Here is a 21239-nt window from a genome sequence, read left to right as displayed (position 1 = left end):
GTGGTACCCGAGGGACACAAATTTGGTGCATCACCAGGCCTGCTGAGTCTGGCTTCCTGAGTGGCCTTGGGGCTCTTGGGCTCACACTCGAGGAACAAGGCACGGAGTGACCTACAAGCCAGCGTGGGATGCACCCTTACCTTAGACAGGGTTTCTTTTCCGACGGGCTGCCCTCGGGGAGACGCAGGCGTGAGTCCCAGAGGTCGGGACGGCCCGATTTGTCCCTCCACTCCCTGGTCGGAGGCCTCCCCTTCTTCCGGGCATTTGCCCAGTGGCTGCTCAAAGCCGCCCCCCAGCAGCTGGGGCAGCGGGTCCTCTTCAATGGAGATGATTCTGCGGAGCGGCCGGGGGCCCAGACCCCCGGTCCCTGGCCCCTCTTCTGTAAGCGGGTACCCACTCAGGCCCAGGGAGCTTCTCCTCCTCAGGATGCCAAACACTTCTTCTTCCTCCTCTGACTGGCTGTTTTGGAGAAGAATGAAGATTGGGGAGAATATCGTAAAATGTATCTGAATGGAAGCTGGGGGTCTGTGACAAACAGATAGTTGAGGAGCACACTTTTTGGGGGCCGAGAGGAGCCAAGAAAGGGAAAACCAGACCCAGCATTGCTTAGCTCATTCATTCAATGTCCTTATGATGAAGGTGAGATGAAGGTGAAGGTGATGATGAAGGTGAAGGTGGTGAAGGTGAAGGTGAAGGTGATGAAGGTGAAGGTGATGAAGGTGATGATGCTGAAGGCAAAGGTGGTGAAGGTGAAGGTGATGAAGGCGAAGGTGGTGAAGGTGAAGGTGATGATGAAGGTGAAGGGGATGATGATGAAGGTGAAGGTGATGAAGGTGATGATGAAGGCAAAGGTGGTGAAGGTGAAGGTAAAGGTGATGAAGGTGGTGATGAAGGTGATGATGATGAAGGTGAAGGTGATGAAGGTGAAGGTGATGATGAAGGTGAAGGGGATGATGATGAAGGCGAAGGTGGTGAAGGTGAAGGGGATGATGATGAAGGTGAAGGTGATGATGATGAAGGTGAAGGTGATGATGAAGGTGAAGGGGATAATGATGAAGGTGAAGGTGATGATGAAGGTGAAGGGGATAATGATGAAGGTGAAGGTGATGAAGGTGAAGGGGATGATGATGAAGGTGATGATGATGAAGGTGAAGGTGATGATGAAGGTGAAGGGGATGATGATGAAGGCAGAGGTGGTGAAGGTGAAGGTGATGAAGGTGAAGGGGATGATGATGAAGGTGAAGGGGATGCTGGCTCCCAGGTATTAAGCTAATGACAGCCAGCAGCAGATGCACACAGCGCCCGTCCTCGTGGAGCGCTTGGCTCAGCAGGGCTAGAGCAGTCATGACGCACTCGCTACACTGTTCCAGGTTGTGGGAAGTGCCGCAAAGGAGAAGTAAAGGCGTGAAGAAAGGAGCATAACAGATGTGGAAACAAGGCATCCCGGGTTAACAGTCGGTGGCCTTTGCCCTGGTCCCATGCCAGCCCCTACCAGCTGTGTGTCCCCAGGTAAGACGCCAACTCTCCAGGCCTGTTTCCTCACCCTTCCGCCCTGCCCACCTCCCCAGTAAGCCAGTGCCTAAACCAGACCTGTCAGGGAAGCAGCCCTCGGGGATGCAGGCGAGGGGGACCACTGTTCTGGGAGGGACCCCGGCACGGCAAGCATCCACCACCAGCTCAGGGTGGGAAGGAAGCCCTCCACCCGCTTCTCCTTCCTTCCTCCTTAGGATCAGGAGTGAGTGGCCTCCGAGGCCTGAGTGCACGTTTGCTTCCAGAAGCACCTGAGCATCCAGAACAAGGAGCAGCAGCAGGAGGTGTGCAGCAGTCGGGCACCAGACGTGGGTCCAGGGCACGGGCTGTGTCCCCAAGGTTTGCGAGCAAAGGCCCCACGGGCCCTCCTGGTGCGGCCCCTTCTCAGGCCTTTACGAACAAGTCAAGCTGAGGATTGTTTTACGGGGAGGAACTTGAGTCCAGAATCGAAACAAACACACACACACACACACACACTCGAGAATTAGAAAATAGAGCAGGATGCGGGGGTGAGGCGAAAGTGGGCGAAGGACACAGAATATGCAGAACAGGGGAAGCCCCTTCACTTTGCCCCAACTCCCGTCCCCCGGCTTCTAGCATTTCTGGCCCCTAAGGACCAAAAACAGAAAAAAAAGAGAAAAAAATGCGAGTATCACTGTTCTGAACTCTCTACACTTCTGAAAGATAAATTAAAGTATAGTGCTTGCTCACAAAAGTGCTGACTTAGTTTGGATCCCTTGATATAAAATAAAGGATTTGTAGCAATTCAAGGACTGTTACACTTATTTATAAAGTCAGCGTTTTACAGAAACTGACTGTCATCTTTCCAACAAATTTCTTCTACATTCTCACGAGCCTACTAAGTGCCTAGCCACTTTAGCACACAATTAGTGTTCCCATCTGCTTTCACTCTGCTCACACACACGAGTGCACACGTGTGAGCACGTGTTGTGAGCAAGTATGCACACGCACAGATGCAGAGCATGGCTTTTCAAAGGCCTTGCAACTAGAAAAGAAATGGACAAAGAAATGACCCTAAATGAAGCGTTTCTTGGCAAAAGCTTCTTACTTGGGAAATTCTCAAGCACTATTACGTTCTGGAATACCTTCCGCTTAGTATGACTAAGCTCCTTTTCGGTTTTGCCACCAAATGCTATGTACCAGGAGCAGAGAGCAGTCACCTCTGACAAAGTCTGCATGGGAATTCGGGGTTTGCAATTTATCGATTACTCATCAATTATCGTCTGTTTCCTCCACACAATTATAAGCTCCATGAAAGCAGAGGTGGGGTCTATTTTGTTCACCCTGTGTCCCCAGCACACGGCACTGAGTCTTGCACACAGCAGGCACTCAATAATGGATATTAAGGGCAGGACTCGTGTCTAATTGATATTTGGAGGCTTCACAGAACTCAGAGAATGTCAGGTACAGAGTAGGCAATCGGTCTCTGCTTGTTGGAAGCACATATTCCATTCCGAGGAACCAACAGGTGAACTGTTGCTGCAGGAATTTGGCTCCCATGTTGTGTCTCCTGGTTCAGCTATTTAGAAGAGGAATCCATGATGGTCAGGTGCAAGGTCTTGATCCATCAGTGGATCGACATCCCCAGGTCACCTCCGCTTGGCATACCTGTCTATGTCATGCTTGCTGTCCTCAGGGTCTCCCGGATGAGCAAATTCACACACTTTGTCCCGGGTTTGATACTTGGGGATCTGGCAGCCTCCACCTCTCTGTGGCCATCCATGGGATGAAGCACGCGCCCCAGAGAAGACAGGGCAGGGGTACGGGCGGGAGGCTGGCGAGCCTCCTTCGGGGAGCAATGGGCCACCCCTCTGGGGACTTAAATGCAATCGTGTGCTGTCCAACAACAACCAAGCATGTTATCCCTGAGTTAATTAAATATGAATTATTGAAAGGAGTCTGTCAGGTACAGGCCCCATTCTCATCTGTAAAGGACTTCAACGATTGGAGATTCCGTACTACACTCTAATTACCCTTCAGACTCACGCATTCCTGTCCCTGGAAAACCGAGAGCATCCATTCTGCTCAACAGACAGCAGAGCCCGGCCCAGCATGCACTCCCTCCCTCTCTCTGACCCCTCCTCCTCCCACCCACTCTGTCCCTCTGCTGATCTGCAGCCCCTCTTCAGCGCTCCCTGGCAGGAACCTGAGGCGGCGTCAGGAGACAACGGCCTGTCCTAAGTGCTTGCCCTGCACCTAGATGTCAGAGCAGGAAAGCACGCGTCCTCCAAGCTTCAGGGGGAGCGACAGTGGCTGACCCCAGGCTTCCCGCCAGGGCCAATCTGCACTCAGCTTGGGCTCAGAGCCTGCTCCCAACCTTGCAAGACCAAGGAACAGGCAATGAAGGAGCCCATCGGGGACGCCTTACCTTCTGCGCACCCCTCTGCCATCCACGTACTGGCCGATCACAGAGCCAGATCGCTGCTTCTGGCTCGCCTTGGAAGCAGCTGTGTTTGCCTTGGTTGCCTTGTCTTTCTGTAGAAACACAAAATGCCCTCAGATCCGCGCCTACTGATTTGTCCCAACGTTGGAGCAGAAAAGGGCTCAATTTCCCCACCTCATTGTTCAGGCTTGAAATAAAACTCTAAAGGAAGCAAGTGATGGCCTGGGCTCCCAGCTAGCCTTCACCCACTCTTTCCTTTTGCTGTCATCTCTCACCATAATTCCTCCATCTCCCGTCTAATAAGCTAATCAAAGTTTCGAGCCTGGGGTCTGCCAGGTTACCCTTCCCAGGAGTAGTGATAATTTGCAAGAGGACAAGCTAAATGTGGGATGCATAGGAAAAATATTTATGGGCAGAAAAAATTCTGTGCATCTTTAAATCACACACACTCTTCAGTGGGGCTTCAATCCCTCTTTATTTCCAAACCCCCAGATAGGAGGATCAATGAACCCAGTGCCTTGTCCACAGCTACGAAGCTAGGACAGGGTATTTCAGATCTTTCGTGGAAGTAGGCTGGCTGTAGGTAAATTGCTCCCGTATCTGCAATGGAGAGACTGGGAGGAGTGGGGGGCTTACACCTGCCTCGCCAGGGTTCCCCCTGACAGATGTCTTCCAGATAAGGGGGGGCGGGGGGGGTTAGATCACAGGAAGAATCTCTCATAAACCAGCCAGCCCCATGGTTCCTGGGGATCCTTCCTGAAACAAGAGGGGTTGCAGTGCTCCCAGGGCCCCCGAAGGTATGGCCGTCATCCCAAATTAATCTTTAATCGTGATTCGGCATAAACATGATTTTATCCCTCTTTCTTCTATTCCCCACGAGGGTTCTTATTCCCTTCATTCCATTCCCTTCTCAAAGCAGAATGAGTTTGGCAGGTGAAGGGAAGCGAGGTCAAGGGATTAAGGTGACATTTGTTAGGAAGTTTTAAAACAAATTCAGTGTTACTTCTTAAACAATTATAACCATTACCACCATCAAACAAACATGTGTAGGCTTAAGTCTTCCTCTGATAGTACACACAGGTGGGTGGCAGAGACATGTTGCTGACAGCCAGTAGTAGAAAAGACATTGTGATGTACAAGGTCCCTAAAGGATTTGCACTTATAAACTAGGTTGCACCGAATCTGGGGCAAACTAGCTGCCGTGTACTGACCGCATTTAGGGCACTGAACAGCTGAGGGTCCAGCGCAAGACCTTCCTTTCCAAGAGTTTTTCACATACACAAAAATCCCTACAATATGGAGAAAAGGATAGAGATTCTCTTTCCTCATGTGATGATTGGGGTCATGGTCCAAGGAGGCTGATGATTTGCCTGAGGACACACGTGAAATTCATGGTGCGATAATCCTGATAATCAGACTGTCACATCAATCCATCCTGCCCGCCTTTTTCTTCCCTTCAGAGCTTCCACAGCTACTGTCTAAAGGGGAGGATGTTAGGGGAATGAGAAATCCTAGATTCTGTTTAATGCAGCCGGAAGTGAAATTCTTTAAATAAATACAGGATTTTCGTGCTATTTGGGAAAGTATGTAAGTGTGGCACTCAGGTTCAGAGAAGCATGAGTCCCCATAGGGTAAAAACAATTGTACATAAAATCAACTATGTAAATGGTGAAATATACATTTTAAATTCTTTCTACGACAGTGTAAAAATGAAAATTTTTCATCAAGAGATCAAAATGTTAATGAAGAAAAAAACTGAGCATTCTGGTTTAAAAGCGATGGTGCTGTTTCAACTGCACCGTCTCGTGGATGGAAGGATCATTTCTACATCCAAGAAATGGGGGACCCTCCCAAGTATCCCAGTCTCGTGATGCCAAGGGGAAAGTGTGTCACTTCACGGAAAATTAACACACTATGACCCTATAGGTCAACCTGAATTTTGACTATTTTCAAAAAATCTTATGCCACCGTCCTGCCCACACAAAGGAGTGACCAGATTCCAAGCCTCAGGATCTTCTTGGGCCAGTCCCAGCGCAGGTCTGGCTGCCACTGGACCCCAGTCTTTGTCTTCCCCCAGGGGAGGGGGCACTGGCCAATTACCTGAAAACATATGTCCCGTTCATCCCGAAGATGCTTGTTCCTTTCCCTGTGGATGGAAAAGGGGAATCTATTCAAACATGGGGCTTGCAGTCAACAGACCCAATAGCATTGGTTTGACGGTCAGATGGGTACAGAGGAAGGCCAGGCATGGAAGGCCCGGGGAGGGCGTGGAACCACTTTCCTTAGGGATTGTGGCTAAGGGCAGAGGGTAATTGTGTGTAAGTCAGGTCAGAGGCAGGGGGATAGACAGAATGGCCTTGTGACACCCAGGGCCCTTCAGGACCCTGCACTGGTCCATCTGATCACTAAGGGAGCCTTCCACAGAGCTGACCAGGTGTTCCAGCTCCGCCTTGAACTTGCTGTTGCCCCCCCTTCTCTAAACCTTTCATTCATGCGTGCCTGCATGCCACACGTGTCTCCCTGAGCCCGCCGTGTGTGCCGGGCACGGCTCCAGCTGCCAGGGCTACGCCAAGGAATGGGAGAAAAAGTTCCTGCCCCCAGGGCATTTGTATTTCATTGCTATTGAGAAAAATAAAGTGGGGAAGAAGTGGCATAAAGAGGGCCAGAGATGGAGGGTGGTCAGGGAAGACCTCACTGAGGAGGTGGCATCTGAGCAGAGGCTTAAGGGGTGGGGAGGGGAGAGCCCAGCAGGGATGAGGAAGAGCATCACAGGCAGAGGGAACAGCAAGGGCAGGGCCTGGGGTTGGGAGACACGTGGTGTGCATCCAGGGGAACGGAGACGAGGGAGCGGATGCTCAGGGTGAGGTCAGAGGAAAGATGGGGGAGGTGGGGATCTGCCATCCCCTGCCTGTGGGCCATTGTCAGAACTTTGAATTTATCCCAATGAGATATGAAGCCATGGGGGGTGGGCTTTGGCCGAGGAGTGTCCTGACCTGACTCAAGATTTAAAAGGAGTCCTAGAAACGCTGTGCTAAGAGTGATGTGCTGGGGGATGGGGCCCTGAGAACTGGCCCATATTTTAAGCAACATGGAGGTCATTGGTTCCAGGTTCGGTGGAATAGTGGGAGAAAAAGCCTGGTGGAGGGTTGAGAATGTGAGGCTGGGAAATGGAGACGGCCGAGTGTAAATGGAAACAACTCTTCGGAAAGTTCTGTTGAAAGTGATGAAAGAAATGGGAAGTAGCTGGATGGGCCGGTGGAGACAAGAGATATTAGACAAGAAATATTCTAGCACATTTGTCCATCTCTCCCAAAGAGAAAAAACTGACAATAGACGAGAGAGAGAAGAAAGATGGGAGTAGCCCTTGAGGAAGGTGGGATCTAGTTCCAGAGCACGAGCTGGGGGCTGGCCTTGGCTAGCAGTGAAGGCAGAGGTGGGGGGCGGAGCACAGGGGGAAGGTCTCAGGATGGCGCTGGCTGCCGTGAGGATGGGGAAGAGGCGTTAGGGCTTCAGTGGGGGACTGAGTGGCCTTGGGGACGCGGTGCAACCGCAGAATGCACTCGAGGTTACGGTGGGAACTTTATGTACCAAAGCGTGAGGTTAAGGGGATGGCCAGGTGGCTTCGGGGTGCTTTCCAGTTTTGTGACTCTCTGACCCTCTGACTCTCCCGGCCAGTGGCCTCAGAACCAGCAGCACTTTTGAAGGGGAAGAGAGGGCACGGCGGCGGTCTGGCCCTTGTCATTGCAATGCGGCCGTGCTCTGGTGCCTACTGTGTGCAGGCACTCGGCTACGTGTGCTGCATGCACCCTGCGTGTTAGACCAGAGGCGGGCTGGGGTAACGGCCTCGGTCCCCAGGTCCTGCAGGAAACAGCAGGAACACGTGTGGGGTTGTTTTGGACCAGTTACACATCTGATGGGCAGGCAGGCACTCAGCCAGGGCCTCAGGACAAGCTCGTGGGGGCAGTAACGGGGTGCGGGGAGGGTATCTTATAAACCCTGAGCGAAGGGAGCTCCTCCTGCCACAAGGACCCTCCCTCTGTGGGCAGTGGCGTCAGCAGCCTTGCACCCGGGTGAGGACTTGGGGAGCCCCGGGGAGCCACGCCTTCGTCTCTTGTCTCCTGGAGCATCTCCGTGCAGAGGCTCCGATAGGCAAGGGAATGTTCTGCTCTGTACGTGTGTCCTCCGTCCTTCATGGCACTGCCCTGCAGCGACGGCTGCGCACCAGTCAGCCAATTCTCCCAGGAAGCCTGTGACACAGGCATGTCCAGGTGGTGGACAACTGCTCAAGGTCGCACAGGTGATGAGGGGCAGGGCTGAGTCTGGAACCAGCTCCAGCTCCAAAGTGCACGTTCCTACCAAGCGCCCTGAAACTGCTTCCTGTGCCCCCATTTCCCTTAGGACGGCAGCCCCTCGCCACTGGGTCACACCCCGGCCGTGGTCCCAATTGCCCCCCCCATTCCCGCTGTCCTCCCACCCCACCTGCTCCCAGCTCTCTCTCTCTCCCTGATGCCCGTTTCCCCCGGCTCTCTGTCTCCACCCGGAGATCTCACTGCGGAGGAAGAGTCTGCCATAGGCTGTCCCGCCACATCCGGGCCCTCCCCAGCTGGCTCAGGGACCACACAGCAAGGTTCAGGCTGGGATTCTGCACAGACGCTGGTCTCCACGAAAAAGACCCACAAGTGTTGGCAGAGTGCTGCCTTGCCAAACTCCCCTGCGCCTTCACACTGAATCTGCCCCTGTATTTTTTTCTAAGTACAATAGAAAAAGCGAAAAAACCCAACCAAACTCGTTCTTGTACATCTTATTCTCTGCCTTCACTAAAGCCTTCCTGAGAATCCAGACCTTCTCTCACAGGGATTAGAACTTGGCCACTAAGAACCACTTCCATCTCCCCGGCCTTTGGAATCACATCTTGAAGGAAACAAATCTGAAATGTATTCAGTTTGAAGAACTTTTCTATTTGCTGGCATCAAAGATGCCAGATGCAGTGATCTTACCTTGCTTTCAAATTAAAAAAAAAACCAAACAAAACCTAAAAACCTTCCAAAGGTACCCAATTCAAACCCACCCGCACTTTAAAAATCAGGCCCCAAATTCCATCACTATTCCCCAAGAAGTGTTTGACAGGCAGCAAGTATAGTAACTTAGAAACCTCAGAGACGAAACTGAACATTCCATCTTTCCCCACACCCGTTTGGGTTTGGTTGTTTTTTTGGGGGGATAATCCAAACCAAACCAATGAGCTTTGAATTTACAGGTAGCTTAACAGGCTGAGGACACTCCTGACGCCCTTCTTGCTGCTCTGTTTGTGATTCATTTACTCATTCAACAAACACGAACAGAATACGGCAGAAGAAAGATCATCAGCCAGCTGTGGACTCAGTGCCGGCCCTGGCAGCGAGCGTCTGGGTCACTCTGGTAAATTACTCCCTCTCTCTGATATCAGCTTCCTTGATGGCTAACCCCTGTATTAACAGCTGCCCTACTTCCCAGGTTTTGTTGAAGATGAAGGAGATACTACATCTGGCATGGACTAGATGCTCCATGAATTCAGTTCTCCTCCTACCTGAGCAAGTCCCGTGCCAGGCACCAAGCAGAAGGAGGCAGCGCCTGCCTGCAGAGGTACAAACTGGAGAGGGGGGTGGGCACCTGTGTAAACGGACCAAACATAATGGAGAGGCGGTGCTCAGTTGCCCAACAGTATGTTGGGGACCAGGGAAATGTGGGTGCTCCCTCAGCAGGCAGGGAAAACTCTGGGGGTGCCCCTTCCCACCCAAGGCTCTGGGATGCGGACGCACCTTAGGAAATCCAGCTGTTTCAGGAGCCCTGACTTCTCCCGCTGCAGACTCTCCGTGACGCGGTACACTTCCCTGCAGGGGATGCAAGACGGCAGTGATGAGTGACATGGGGGGGAGGGTGTGCTACCAGGGCACGAGGCAGTGATGAAGTTGGACCTGGAAGGTGGTGCCCGGGCTGGCCTTCCGCTGGAGAGCACGGCCTTGTGCAGGGCTTATAGCCAGGTCTCACCAAATCGTCTCAGACACCCTGTTTGGAAGGTGAAATGATCCCTGTTTTATAGACACAGTCAAATAGGTTTGATAACTCTCCCTGGACAACCCAGGACTGAGCCAGAGTCCTAATCTAGACCCTCAACTCCCTGTCCCAAGGATACAGCTTGATGATGACTGCACTGTTTTCTCAGGCTCCCAGTGGTCCTGCACTGCCCCCACCAGAGGTCAGGGAATCGGAATCAATGCTCTTCTCCAGCCCAACCTCGGAGTGTGAGTGCAGAGCTGGTGTTTCTCCCTCCCCCCGTCCCCCCCATGCTAGTTTAGTTTGTTTGCAGGAGCTATTGAAGACCTATCTTTCCTTCCCCACCTTCCCTCAACAGTCTCCAATCTGTTCCCAGAGATCTGGAATTTCCACTGTTGCGCATTCATTTCTTTGACTAAAATTTCTTATCTCTACCTACAAAGCAGAGATTTAATGTATCAATCATAATCCGTCATTTACATCACAGTGTGAGCGTGTCAATCATAGGAGTTTTGAGAAAGGGGAGAGAGAAGCTGAGACATACAGAGGGTGGCTGGAGGGCAACTCAGGCTGCGAGGCAGGGGGCTGTGTGTGCTTTGTTTACATCTGTATCCTCGACACAGTGGCTGGCTTGGAGGTGCAGTCAACAAATAGCAGTGGGAAGAGAAAAAAGAGAGAGGGCGAAAGGAGGGGCGGGGAGGGAAGATGGCAGGGATGGAGGGAGGAAGAGAGCCGGAAGGGGGGAGGGGGGATTAGGGAGGAATCCAGCACCACTCAGAGAAGAAAGGAAAAAAATAAAGCAGAATGGGGTGATGTTGGAAAATAAACCTTGCTTAACTGCACAGTTCTGCTTCCATCCTTCCCTCTGTGCTCTGCACCACAGTTCAGAGATTTTAAATCTCCCCCAAGCTTACTGCAAAGGGTCCCATATTTCCAAGCCACAGCCTAGTAAATGCGTCACTGCCACGGGCCGTCGGGGCTGTCTGGACTGTCCACAGGCTCAGCTGCGTGAGGACGGTCCGCGGGCAGCCCATCCACCACACCACGAGCTTGCTGGGGCCACACGACTCGTCCGTCAGGCTCGCCATCGCCTGATTCCTTGAGCGGGATCTGTGGGGTTTTCCCCTTTATAGCAGAATTATAAAGTCAATTTGCGACAGTTAACAGACTGTCTCAAATTCCAAGTTCACCTCAGACAATGCTTATTAAGCAACAGAACTTCTCTGGCTCCTGCAGAGCTGCAAACTCCCAACATTTTATTACCAATTATATTTAATGTCAACTGGAGGGAAAACAGTGTCTTCCCCATCATCCAAGCTGGGTCCCTAAACGCCGTCCGGGACTCTGCTCCGATGGGCACCAGGTGAGCGCAGCTGTCTGCTCGCAGCCTGGTACCCGGGGAGCGCAGGTTGCCTGCGTCCCGCTTTGGGGCTCCGCCACCCCCATCCCGGGTCCTGCTTCTTCCTGGGGCAGCCGGAAGCAGACGGCTTTCCCCGCTGAGGCCGGTCACTCACACCGGAGACCTCACCTAACGGGTTCTCACGGTGTCTGACCGAGGGGCCAATTCCTCCACAACACAGAGGACCTCACTCCAAGCCTCCTCTGGCCCTGCTTACAAGGCACCAGGGACCTTGGCACGGTGCACACACACACACACACACACACACATACGTGGTATGTATCGGTGCAAACCTACGTCTGTTTGTCTAGCGGACACACATCTCTCTAAACATGCACACATATGTATATTCAGATAGATTTTTTGTGTTAACAAATGGAAAAGCATTTCTGCAAAAAAAAGACACTTGGATATTTGACTAAAATGACCTTGAAAGTCCTTCTAACCTAGATGTTCTACAAGTTTATGTCTGGCTAACAGGTGAAGTGAAAGGAACAGAACTTGCCATTTTGCAGTAGTAACTGGTGAGAGGTTTATGGCTGCTGGGAAGGAAGGGCTGTTGGCTGTGTTTTTATGAGAAAGAAAGAACTATGGAGCGTTCTCCAAAGGATCCATCAAGTGAAAAACGCAGGCAAACGTAGAACAGTGTGCTGTCGCTTTGTAAATGAAGTGTGTGTGTGTGTGTGTGTGTGTGTGTGTGTGTGTCTGTGTGTATGCCTGTGTGTGAGTGTGTGCGTCTGTGTGTCTCTGTGTGTGTGAGCGCGTGTGTGTGTCTGTGTGTGTCTGTGTATGTGTGAGTGCGTGTGTCTGTGTGTGTCTGTGTATGTGTGTGTGTGCGTGTGTGTGTGTCTGCGTGTGTATCTGTGTGCCTGTGTGTGTGTGCATCTGTGTGTGCCTGTGTGTGTGTGCATCTGTGTGTGTGTCTCTGTGTGTGTCTCTGTGTGTGTATCTGTGTGCCTGTGTGTGTGTGCGTCTGTGTGTGTCTGTGTGTGTGTGAGTGTGTGTGTGTATCTGTGTGTGTGCCTGTGTGTGAGTGTGTGCGTCTCTGTGTGTCTGTGTGTGTGTGCGTGTGTGCGCGCGCACATGTACAGAACACTCTGGAAGGATCCACAAGGAGCCGTGACTGGCGCTCTCTGGGTGGCGGGAGGCTGGGGGTCAGGGGGTGGGGGGCGCACCTCTTTCTGCCACATTTCCTGCCTTGTCATAAACCACCTCTCCCCCAGATACAAGTTAATTAACAAAACAGACAGAGGTACTGCCTTCCAGCCGAACTTCGTCTTTATATTGTCTCCCCTGCTTGACTGCGCCTTCTTTATCTGATTTTAAAATCTAGTTCTCCTTCCTTGGGCATCTTCAGAGAACAGGAAAATTCATTTTGTCCGTTCAGAACTCCAGCTGATACAGGACGGGGTCTGTTGGTCTAGAGGCCCACTCTCCCCCCTCCCAGCAGCATCCGGCAGCTGGACGTCATCGGGGAAGCACAGGGTATCAGGAGGACGAGGCTCTGACCTTGTTTTCTGACACTAACTAGCTGGGTGGGTGCGGGTTGCTCACTACCCCTCTCTGAGCTTCCGTTTTTCATTTGTGAAATGAAGAGGTGGGTTCCAGCACAAAGGTCCTGTCGGTACTGCTGGTCTGGGATCCTGCTCTACGGAGGACTAGCTAAGCCTCTCCCTGCCCTTCTCTCCGGGCCTCTCTGGACGAGACACGCTCTCCTGGGCTCCAGCCGGTTCCCCGGCTGCACACGCTGCTGCAAGCTTCTTATTGAAAAAAAAGTCGTGAAGGTTCTGGACTCATTTATCTCTCCCTCCTAACCCTCCTTCCCTCTTTGTCAATTCCCAGCCTCCGGAGATTGTGTCCCTGGCTTGCTTAATTAAGATAAGACTTCAGAAAGATTTTAATCCTCACACTGTGATGTGTTACCCCTGCTCCGGGGCTCATTTCCATTTGCCGTTCTCAGGCCTGTGCCTTTCAGATGTTTGCTTTCAGGACTTGATTGAATTTTAAGAGCCTGACTCCTTAATTCTGTTTATAAAGTTAAGCGCCTGGTTGACCTGATCTCAATGCGGAGGAACTGATTTTGCTTGTTTACAATGAAATATCCTGTCCTTCCACCGGGCATCCAAGCCTTGGAATGGAGGGGTTGATTTTACTTTAAGTCAGCTGCTTGGGAAGACATATATTTTTCAACTGGAGATGTCGTCCGAGGGTAAAACTCCAAATCCAAACATATCCCCTCCCTCTCACTCTAGATCATTCCCAAACAGTACAGGACACCACACATGAGCCAGACAGCAGAACAATTTGATTTAGGCTGATGCACCAACGATTTGCCAGCGGTCAGACAGAGTCAGGGCTTTTGAACAAAGAGAGTTAACACACGTAAAACATCAAGCATTGGTAAGACTGCCCTTTTTTGGAAATCAGACTTTATACATTATCTCACCCAGGACCAGGCACCCAGGTTTTGCAGAATGACTACATGAGTCCTTGAACAAGCGAGTGAGTGAAGGGCAGCCAGTCCTAGTGCTGGGCACAGATTTTCCGGCTGATTCATTTGTCACTGTGGGGAGTCAGCAGCGTGTGTCCAGCGCTTAGTGTCTCGGGACAGGTACTTAACACCTCTGACCCGCTTAGCGTCTCGGGACAGGTGCTTAACACCGCTGACCCTCTTAGCGTCTCGGGACAGGTGCTTAACACCTCTGACCCTCTTAGCGTCTCGGGACAGGTGCTTAACACCTCTGACCCTCTTAGCGTCTCGGGACAGGTGCTTAACACCGCTGACCCTCTTAGCGTCTCGGGACAGGTGCTTAACACCTCTGACCCTCTTAGCGTCTCGGGACAGGTGCTTAACACCTCTGACCCTCTAAGCGTCTCGGGACAGGTACTTAACACCTCTGACCCTCAGTTTCCTCATCCATAAATTAGAGCGGATAACAACAGTATCTGGCACAACAGGATGCTGAGAAGTTCAAATGAGATAATGTCAGATTTTCGACATAAAAAGTGCCCAGGACAATGTTGAAAGCACTGAGTAGCTTTCAACAAATGTTGCTGAGGTGAATCCGCCAATGAATGCCCTGGTACATGGATGAACAGATAAGCAAGTGAGATTCCGGGGCCTCAGAGAGCCCTTGTTCTCAAAGCCCAACACTCCTGAGACCGATTCCTCAGTGACTTCTCTGGCTCAGGTGCAGACCCAGCCCTGGACTGGTCCCAGGGGCACCTTCACCCAGCAAGCTGAACCCAATGGCTGGACACCTAAAGTAGTTTATCAGCAAACCAGTCCCCAAAGATGTGGGGCTGCCCACACAGAGGAAGGCTGAAAAAGGAAGGAAAAAGAGGAAGGAAAAAAATGGGCAGAGCTGGGGTGAAGCGTCCAGGGCACTGTCGCACGCCCTGTCGAACTACATGCTGACCTCGGAAGTCTTCCTGGCCCACCCTGTTCTCCCAGGTCTCTGAACCATGACAGGCAATGTCTGGTCTTTCCACTCACTCAGGATCTTCCCCCAGACTGCCTCCTATTTGTTGGTTGGATAACGTCTTTCTAATCACATAATAAATGTTCTGAGAACGAGGCTGTACGTTTCTTGTCAATCCTAGGTAGTGCTTGGCGCAGAACTGGTCTGCTTCATAGTCTCAGAACCCTAGAAGGTTAGAAGAGGTCCCAGGGACCAAGGAGCCCCATCCCCATGTTATGAGCAAGGAGAAGGGTCTGGGGGGCGGGCTGACACGCTCACAGCAGGGGACGGATCTGGAGGGCACAAGGGTGACACTCACATCTCCTTCTCCTGGTGAAGTTTTCGGGCCTCTTGCTGGAGGCTTTCCAGCTGCTGCTGGGCGTCCTGCAGCTCCCAGGACGTCCGCTCCAACTCCCGGGCCAGCTCCTGGTTGGTGAGCTTCAGCTTGGTGTTCTCAGCCTTGGTTTCGTGCTTGTCGTCGTGCAGGGCGGTGCACTGGCCTTCCAGCTGGAAAGGAACGGGGGCGTTGTGCAGAGGGGAGCGATGAGCAAGCACCACCCCCCCCCATCAGGCTGGCCTTTCCCAGCCGCGCCCTGCTTCCTCCACTCGGTGGGCGGGAATCCATGCTACTGCCCCTCACGGCCCTCAAGCCTCAGTCAGCTTTGTTGTGCCCCTTGATGCACACATACACGCTTCTGGAGGCAGGAAGAATAAATTCAGTTTAATGAACGTGGCCAGTAAGAGAAGGAGGAAGCAACAACAAGGAATTTTGGGTGATTCTCAAGAGGTCCCTGAGTAATCAGGCAAGCATGCAGTAATTAAGTCGAGTGGCAATCATTCACTGGAGGGATAAATCTAATTGGTAAGAACTTAATGCATAATAGTGAGGAGGAGGGAGAGGAGGAGAAGCCAGGTAGACTGTGCAGGGGAGGGGGGAGGCAGCTGGCAGTGAGAGCGTCTTGCTGCAGGAGAGAAACCAAAATCTACAGGTTGGGTACTCAGAGGAGTGGAACCGTCTCCAGCCTTAGCATGGGGGTGTCTTCAAGTGTATTTTAATGTGCTGCTAAAGATATCCCTCTCTATTCAAATGGAAGCAATGTGTCCGGGTCTGTCCAGGGCTGGATGCCTTCCAGCACCAGACAAAACAAAACAGGAGGCCAGTGGCATCCGGGCCTCTCTCCTACGAGCCCCTTGCTTTGGAGAGGCGGCGGCGAGCGCGAGGTTTGCCTAGGTAACCCGTCTCCCTGGGGTCCTGAGCCACGCGCTCCCGGCCACAGCGGATGGACCCTGGGACACCACCCAGCCTGCCTCTGGGGACTCAGGTGCAGCAGGGGTGTGTCTGGTGTCTGCATCCACCCTGCGGGGTGACGGGAACTGTCCCAGAGGAGGCTGAGGCACCTTGTGCGGACACACGGGAAGACAGGGGATGGACACATTGACCTTCGTCCTGGTCAACCTGCTGTTCCAGCTGGAGGCATCCCTGGCCATCCTGGCAGGAAGACATCACGATCTGCAGCCTCCCCTCTGATACCAGTGTGTGTGACCTCCGTACCGCAGCATCCCCCTTATCTCTCACACAGGATGCAGGAAACAAAGTAACGTTTTGGCATTCTGGTGGCTCCTGGGCATAATTATACCACGATGTCTGCGGAGGATACTTGGGAGAATTCTTGGCAATTTTTCCAAGTTAAACACCAGGCGTAGGAGAGTAAAGGCTTTATCTTGGGATCACCTGTGATTTCAAATGCTCTCTTTTGTACAACTAAATGGTTCTTCTCAGATTTAAGAAAACAGAGTCCTTAAGTGAATGGCAGGGGAAGTGGGCAGGTGCCAGAGGAGAGGATGGAGTGAAAAGCAGGTGCTCCGAGGACACGGACAAGAACAGACCCGCCTCTGCTTCTGAATGAGCTGCTCCAGCTCCTGCTCCTTGGAGAACAGCCTCTGTTCCAGCTCCTGACTGCAGACCTGGAGCCTCTTCGTGTCCTGCCAAGCCAGGAAGAAGGACACGTGAGACCCAGATGCACCGGGACGGAGATTTTTTTTTTCCCCACCTTGAACCTGCTCAATAGCAGGGAGGGGCCCGCCCATCCTTTGGGGTCTTCCCACAACATCCCAGGGCTTTGGTCACCCGCCTGCCCTGGCGGATGGAGAGTGTACACAATGCCAGCTCCCACCACGTACGACCATGTCGGACGACCGCCTCCCACAAGAGAGGCAGCGGCGGATAGTGGGCGGGTACCAAACGGGGAACAGAACAGGGGCTGAGCTGCAATCTCAGGCCTCAGGCTCCTCGTCTGTACACTGGAAGATGGAATGTCCTTCCGGCTCGGATATGCTGTCCATGTTGGGCACAGTCATTCAATCCTTTAAACTGCCCTCCCTCTGAAAACACTGGGGCCCCACTTCTTCCTCCTTCAGGCGGGTCTAGGCCCTCGCTGTGTCCCCGCTGGGACGGAGGGCTCCCAAGCCCCCGGGGGGGGGTCTCTGCCCTGAGCTCCACAGCCCCTCCCTCCTGCCCTAGAACCAGCCTTCCCCACTGAGGGATGCGGAGACCCCAGTGACGCAAGCGGGAAGGGGCCTGGTCGTGGGACAAAGAGGAAAGTGTGCGGCTGGCAGGACCTGATGCTCTCACCAGAGCCTGATCTGGTGTAAGGCCCCTGAGTGGGCAGCGGGAGACGTGGGGTCCAGCCCTTGCCTTGCCCAGCTTCCCTGCTGTTTTCTTCCACGTCGCTGTTTCTTGGGAAACAAAACTACCCGCACCACCTGCAGCTCTCTGCTTGCCCGAGGCACGGCCGCGGCGCATGACAGGCAGGAAGCGAAGAAAGCGTCACAGCCTCCGTATAACTCACCACGGGAGCCCCCGGGCTTTCCGTGACGCGGAACGACTCCGTCCCAAGGAGGACGGTGGTGAGAGGCAGCGCTAGGGGGCGGCCTGTCTGGGCGCAGCAGAGTGAGGGGGCAGCAGCCCCCGTCCCAGCCCAGGGCTCTTCCTCGGCTCCTCTTCTGGGGATGCCACCTCGTCCCCTGCCCATTTAGGACAGGCCGGCGGGGCTCGGGGTGAGCCCGTGACTGTCCTCGTGTCAAGCACACCTGACGGTGCAGGCAGGGTACGCCAGGCAGCCCCTGCTCCCCACGTTTGCTGCAGGGAATCTTCTCCATCCCGCCGGCGGGGCATGGGGCGAGCAGCTCCAGGACCCCCAGCTGATGCCGGCAGCCCCACGAAGGCCAGACGGAGTGTCTTACTGCCCCTGCCCGGCACAGAGTGCTGAGGGGGTCACGGCCAGTGAGATGTCGAGCTCCAAGCCCTGGCCAGAGGCTGCAGCCTCTCACGCTGTCATGCACTGTAGACCACCGTCCTCACACGGTGGCCAGGCCAAGCCTGCGCGTCCAAAGGCTTAACAGCACAGCCGAACACGTGTTCACAGCTCCCACGCGTACGCAAACAGCATACATCCCAGCGCTGAGCCTGACAGGCGTCTGGGGCTCAGAGGCCTTGAGAAGGGAGGAGCCGGAGCAGAGGGGAGGGGGGGTGCGACAGTGGGGTCAGACCCCCCAACTGGTGCAGATTTGCCCTGGAATTTCCCCCCACCTCTTTCCGCGCCCAGTCCCCAGGCATTGACCCACCTTTTGCTTCTGGAAGCAGCATCTTTCCTTAGCTATGACCTTTGACCTGTAGTCATGGTTGCGGGGAGAGGGCCGAATGCCGCCCCCTGCCCCCGCCCCAGAACTCAGCCCCTCTGTGCACAAAGCCACTGGGGTAAAGGGAGCGGGTCTACTATTGCAGGGGGTGCGGCGGGGGTCAGGCTGATGCTCTCAGAAACCCCCCGTAGGGTCCGCTCGGTGAGGAGCTCCGAGTTCTCTCTGCCGTGTTCGCATTCACTAACGCTGGAAGTCAGGGGAGGGCGGGGTCAGCCAGGATGTATTAGCGCTATAAAAAGGAAGGCGAGGGGGAGGTCTGGAAATACTGCCCAGCCTCCAGAGGGCTCCGGGTGGAGAACACAACCGGCTTATTCTGGAAAGCATTCTGACGCCCTCTCGGCTGGAAGGGCATCTGTGATAAGAAACGGGGCCGTGGTGTGGATAATCGGCAGCCTAAAGTGAAACGTTGGTTTAGGGCAACCTGCCTTAAGGAGCAGGGAAGGGATGTGACAGCGGCTCAGGTTCAGCGCTGAGAGGCAGCAGGTGATGGGGTCTCTATCTTCAAAGTTCATACGTTGAAACTTAACTCCCAAGGAGATGGCCCCAAGGAGGTGGGCTCTTTGGGAGGTGATTAGGTCACGAGGGCAGAGCCCACCGGAGTGGGATGAGTGCCCTTGTCCGATACCCCAGAGAGCCTGCTTGCCCACGTGAGGACACAGAGAAGTTGGCAGCCTGCAACCCGGAACAGGGCTGTTCCTTGAACCCGACCACGCCGGCACCCTGATCTTGGACTTCCAGCCTCCAAAGCCGTGAGAAATGAATGTTTGTTGTTTATAAGCCACCCAGGTTATGATATTTTTGTAATGGCCCCGAACTAAGACAGGAGGCCACCTTTCAAGATCCAAGACTTTTCTGCTGAGAACCCAACACGTGGATAATCCGAAAATGGATAAGAGGGAGTTTCCTGTAGCTCTGTCTGGTGAATATGTTCCCCTAAAGCATCCTGCTTAGCCTGGAACAGGAAGGGATTTCACCAGTTCTGAGCTCCCAAGACAAACTGCAGGGCTTGGTGGAAGGCTAAGCGCCAGACCAGGAGCAGGAATGTGAGTTTTACATCTTCCCCCGTGGAATCCGAGAAGCGTGGAACTTGAGCTGTCTTGGGAATTAAAATGTCTAGGTTTCCAAGGGGAAAGGATGGGAAGCATGGGCTCTAATGAGGGTCCCCTGAGGGGAGCTGCTGGGCGTGGAGTGGCACGGGCTGTCGCATTCGTGCAGGCTTGCCATGGAGGTCTCAGGAGTAGCCAGCATCAAGCCAGTCTTCAGGCTGCTTTAACTGGTAAAGCCCCTCCAACCTTCTCTGCATTTATTCCTTGTTCATTCGTTCACTGATCCAACAAATACTTGTTGAACGCCTGCCTGCTGTGCTCCAAGCACGGTGGAGGTGCTGAGGGTGCATTAGTACATAAAAGGTAAAGATCCCTGCTCTTTGGGGCTTGCATCTTAGTAGGACGAGACAGACCACAATCAATAAAAATAAACCAGTAAATTATATGCCATATTTGAAGGTGACAACGGCCTTGAAAAAAATAAGCAAAGCAGGGAAACAGGAAATCAATAGTGCCATGGGGCGCTGCAATCTTAGAGCCGGGGCTGAGGAGAGGGCACGGTCAGAGCAGGTGGTATTTCAGCCTGGCCTGCAGAGCCAAGCCCCGGGAATGGGCTCTTACTTTCAGGAGAAACTGCTCTCTCTCACTTTTGATTTGCTGTTCCATCTCCTCATAGAGGTGCTGGATTTCTTCATCGTAGGCAGCAATTTTCCTGCACAGGTGACAAAAGGAGAGCGTGAGGAGATGCCTTTATCCCCCAGTGGAGCTCTGGGTGGTTGGGTGACCATGGCAGTTGAGTCAGCCAAGGCTGCAGGGTCAGCTCCTCGGATCAGCTGACCACTGAGGCCCGGCAGGACCCTCTCATCCTCCTGTCTCCCAGCTGTCCCTCCCAGATGATCCACACGCCCCCCCGGGGAGCGTCCCCGGCTCTATCTTCCTGCCTCTGCTTTATCTCAGCACCAATCCACCCAGCCTCTGTGACACTCACCATCCTATCGCCCACTGACCCCTATGCTTGCCGACAGCATAAAGGTGTGCGGTGTGGGCTTCCTTTCTGCTTGGTTTCTTGGTTTATGTCTTTCCCACTTTGGGCGCTTTCTCTCTACCTGGTTCCGTCAGCACCATCTGAACTGTACTCTCCTGGAAACTATGTGCTGAACTTTGCGTGGCCCTCATTTCTCACAGGATCTCAAAAGGCTGCAAGGTGATGACCACCACCACCATCACGACGCCCCTAGAAAGGAAGGGGGCCACACCTGTCCAAGGGCTCACCCACCTCGGCACAGGGCCATGGGAAGGGCGAGGCTGGTTAAATGCTGATGGCAATAGTGACACGCTGGGTTCTCAGCGTCCCCTCCTACTCTGAAGAGCCCCGCAGGACACGAAGTAAGTAGCTGGCCTCTCTGCTCCTACGTGGAGATGAAGACAGATGAGGCTCTGGGGACAAGGTTTGTGGGTCACCCCTGGGATGGCTCCTCCTTCTCTCCCAGTAATAGATCCTCCTTCAAGTACTCCCCCAAGTTCAAATGGGAAGGACCAAGTATTAGCATTTGAACCAAGACTGGAGATGATCACATGTGACATTCCCAGGGGACTGCATCTTTACGCCTCTTCTCTGACCGGGCATGGGAGGCCCTCTCTGCCTCTCGCTCTCTGCCCTCTTTCCT

The 21239-nt window shown here is 53.4% G+C and overlaps 1 protein-coding gene across 5 annotated transcripts in view; it reads right to left on the bottom strand.

Moving 5' to 3' along the window:
- CRACR2A (calcium release activated channel regulator 2A) overlaps positions 1 to 21239 on the bottom strand; it is a 113585-nt gene that overhangs the window by 19454 nt on the left and 72892 nt on the right. For all 5 annotated transcript variants that reach the window (XM_007170218.2, XM_057556481.1, XM_057556484.1 and 2 more), the window contains 7 exons: positions 20194 to 20284; positions 16715 to 16810; positions 15147 to 15334; positions 9733 to 9804; positions 6035 to 6080; positions 3920 to 4026; positions 141 to 459 (listed from right to left, as the gene is read on the bottom strand). In XM_007170218.2, coding sequence (XP_007170280.2) covers positions 141 to 459; positions 3920 to 4026; positions 6035 to 6080; positions 9733 to 9804; positions 15147 to 15334; positions 16715 to 16810; positions 20194 to 20284 — 919 coding nt within the window. The remainder of the gene's footprint in view (positions 1 to 140; positions 460 to 3919; positions 4027 to 6034; positions 6081 to 9732; positions 9805 to 15146; positions 15335 to 16714; positions 16811 to 20193; positions 20285 to 21239) is intronic.

The sequence above is a fragment of the Balaenoptera acutorostrata genome, chromosome 11 (genome assembly GCF_949987535.1).
Source record: "Balaenoptera acutorostrata chromosome 11, mBalAcu1.1, whole genome shotgun sequence".
Taxonomy (NCBI): Eukaryota; Metazoa; Chordata; class Mammalia; order Artiodactyla; family Balaenopteridae; genus Balaenoptera; species Balaenoptera acutorostrata.
This window is presented reverse-complemented; position numbering and strand designations above follow the sequence as displayed.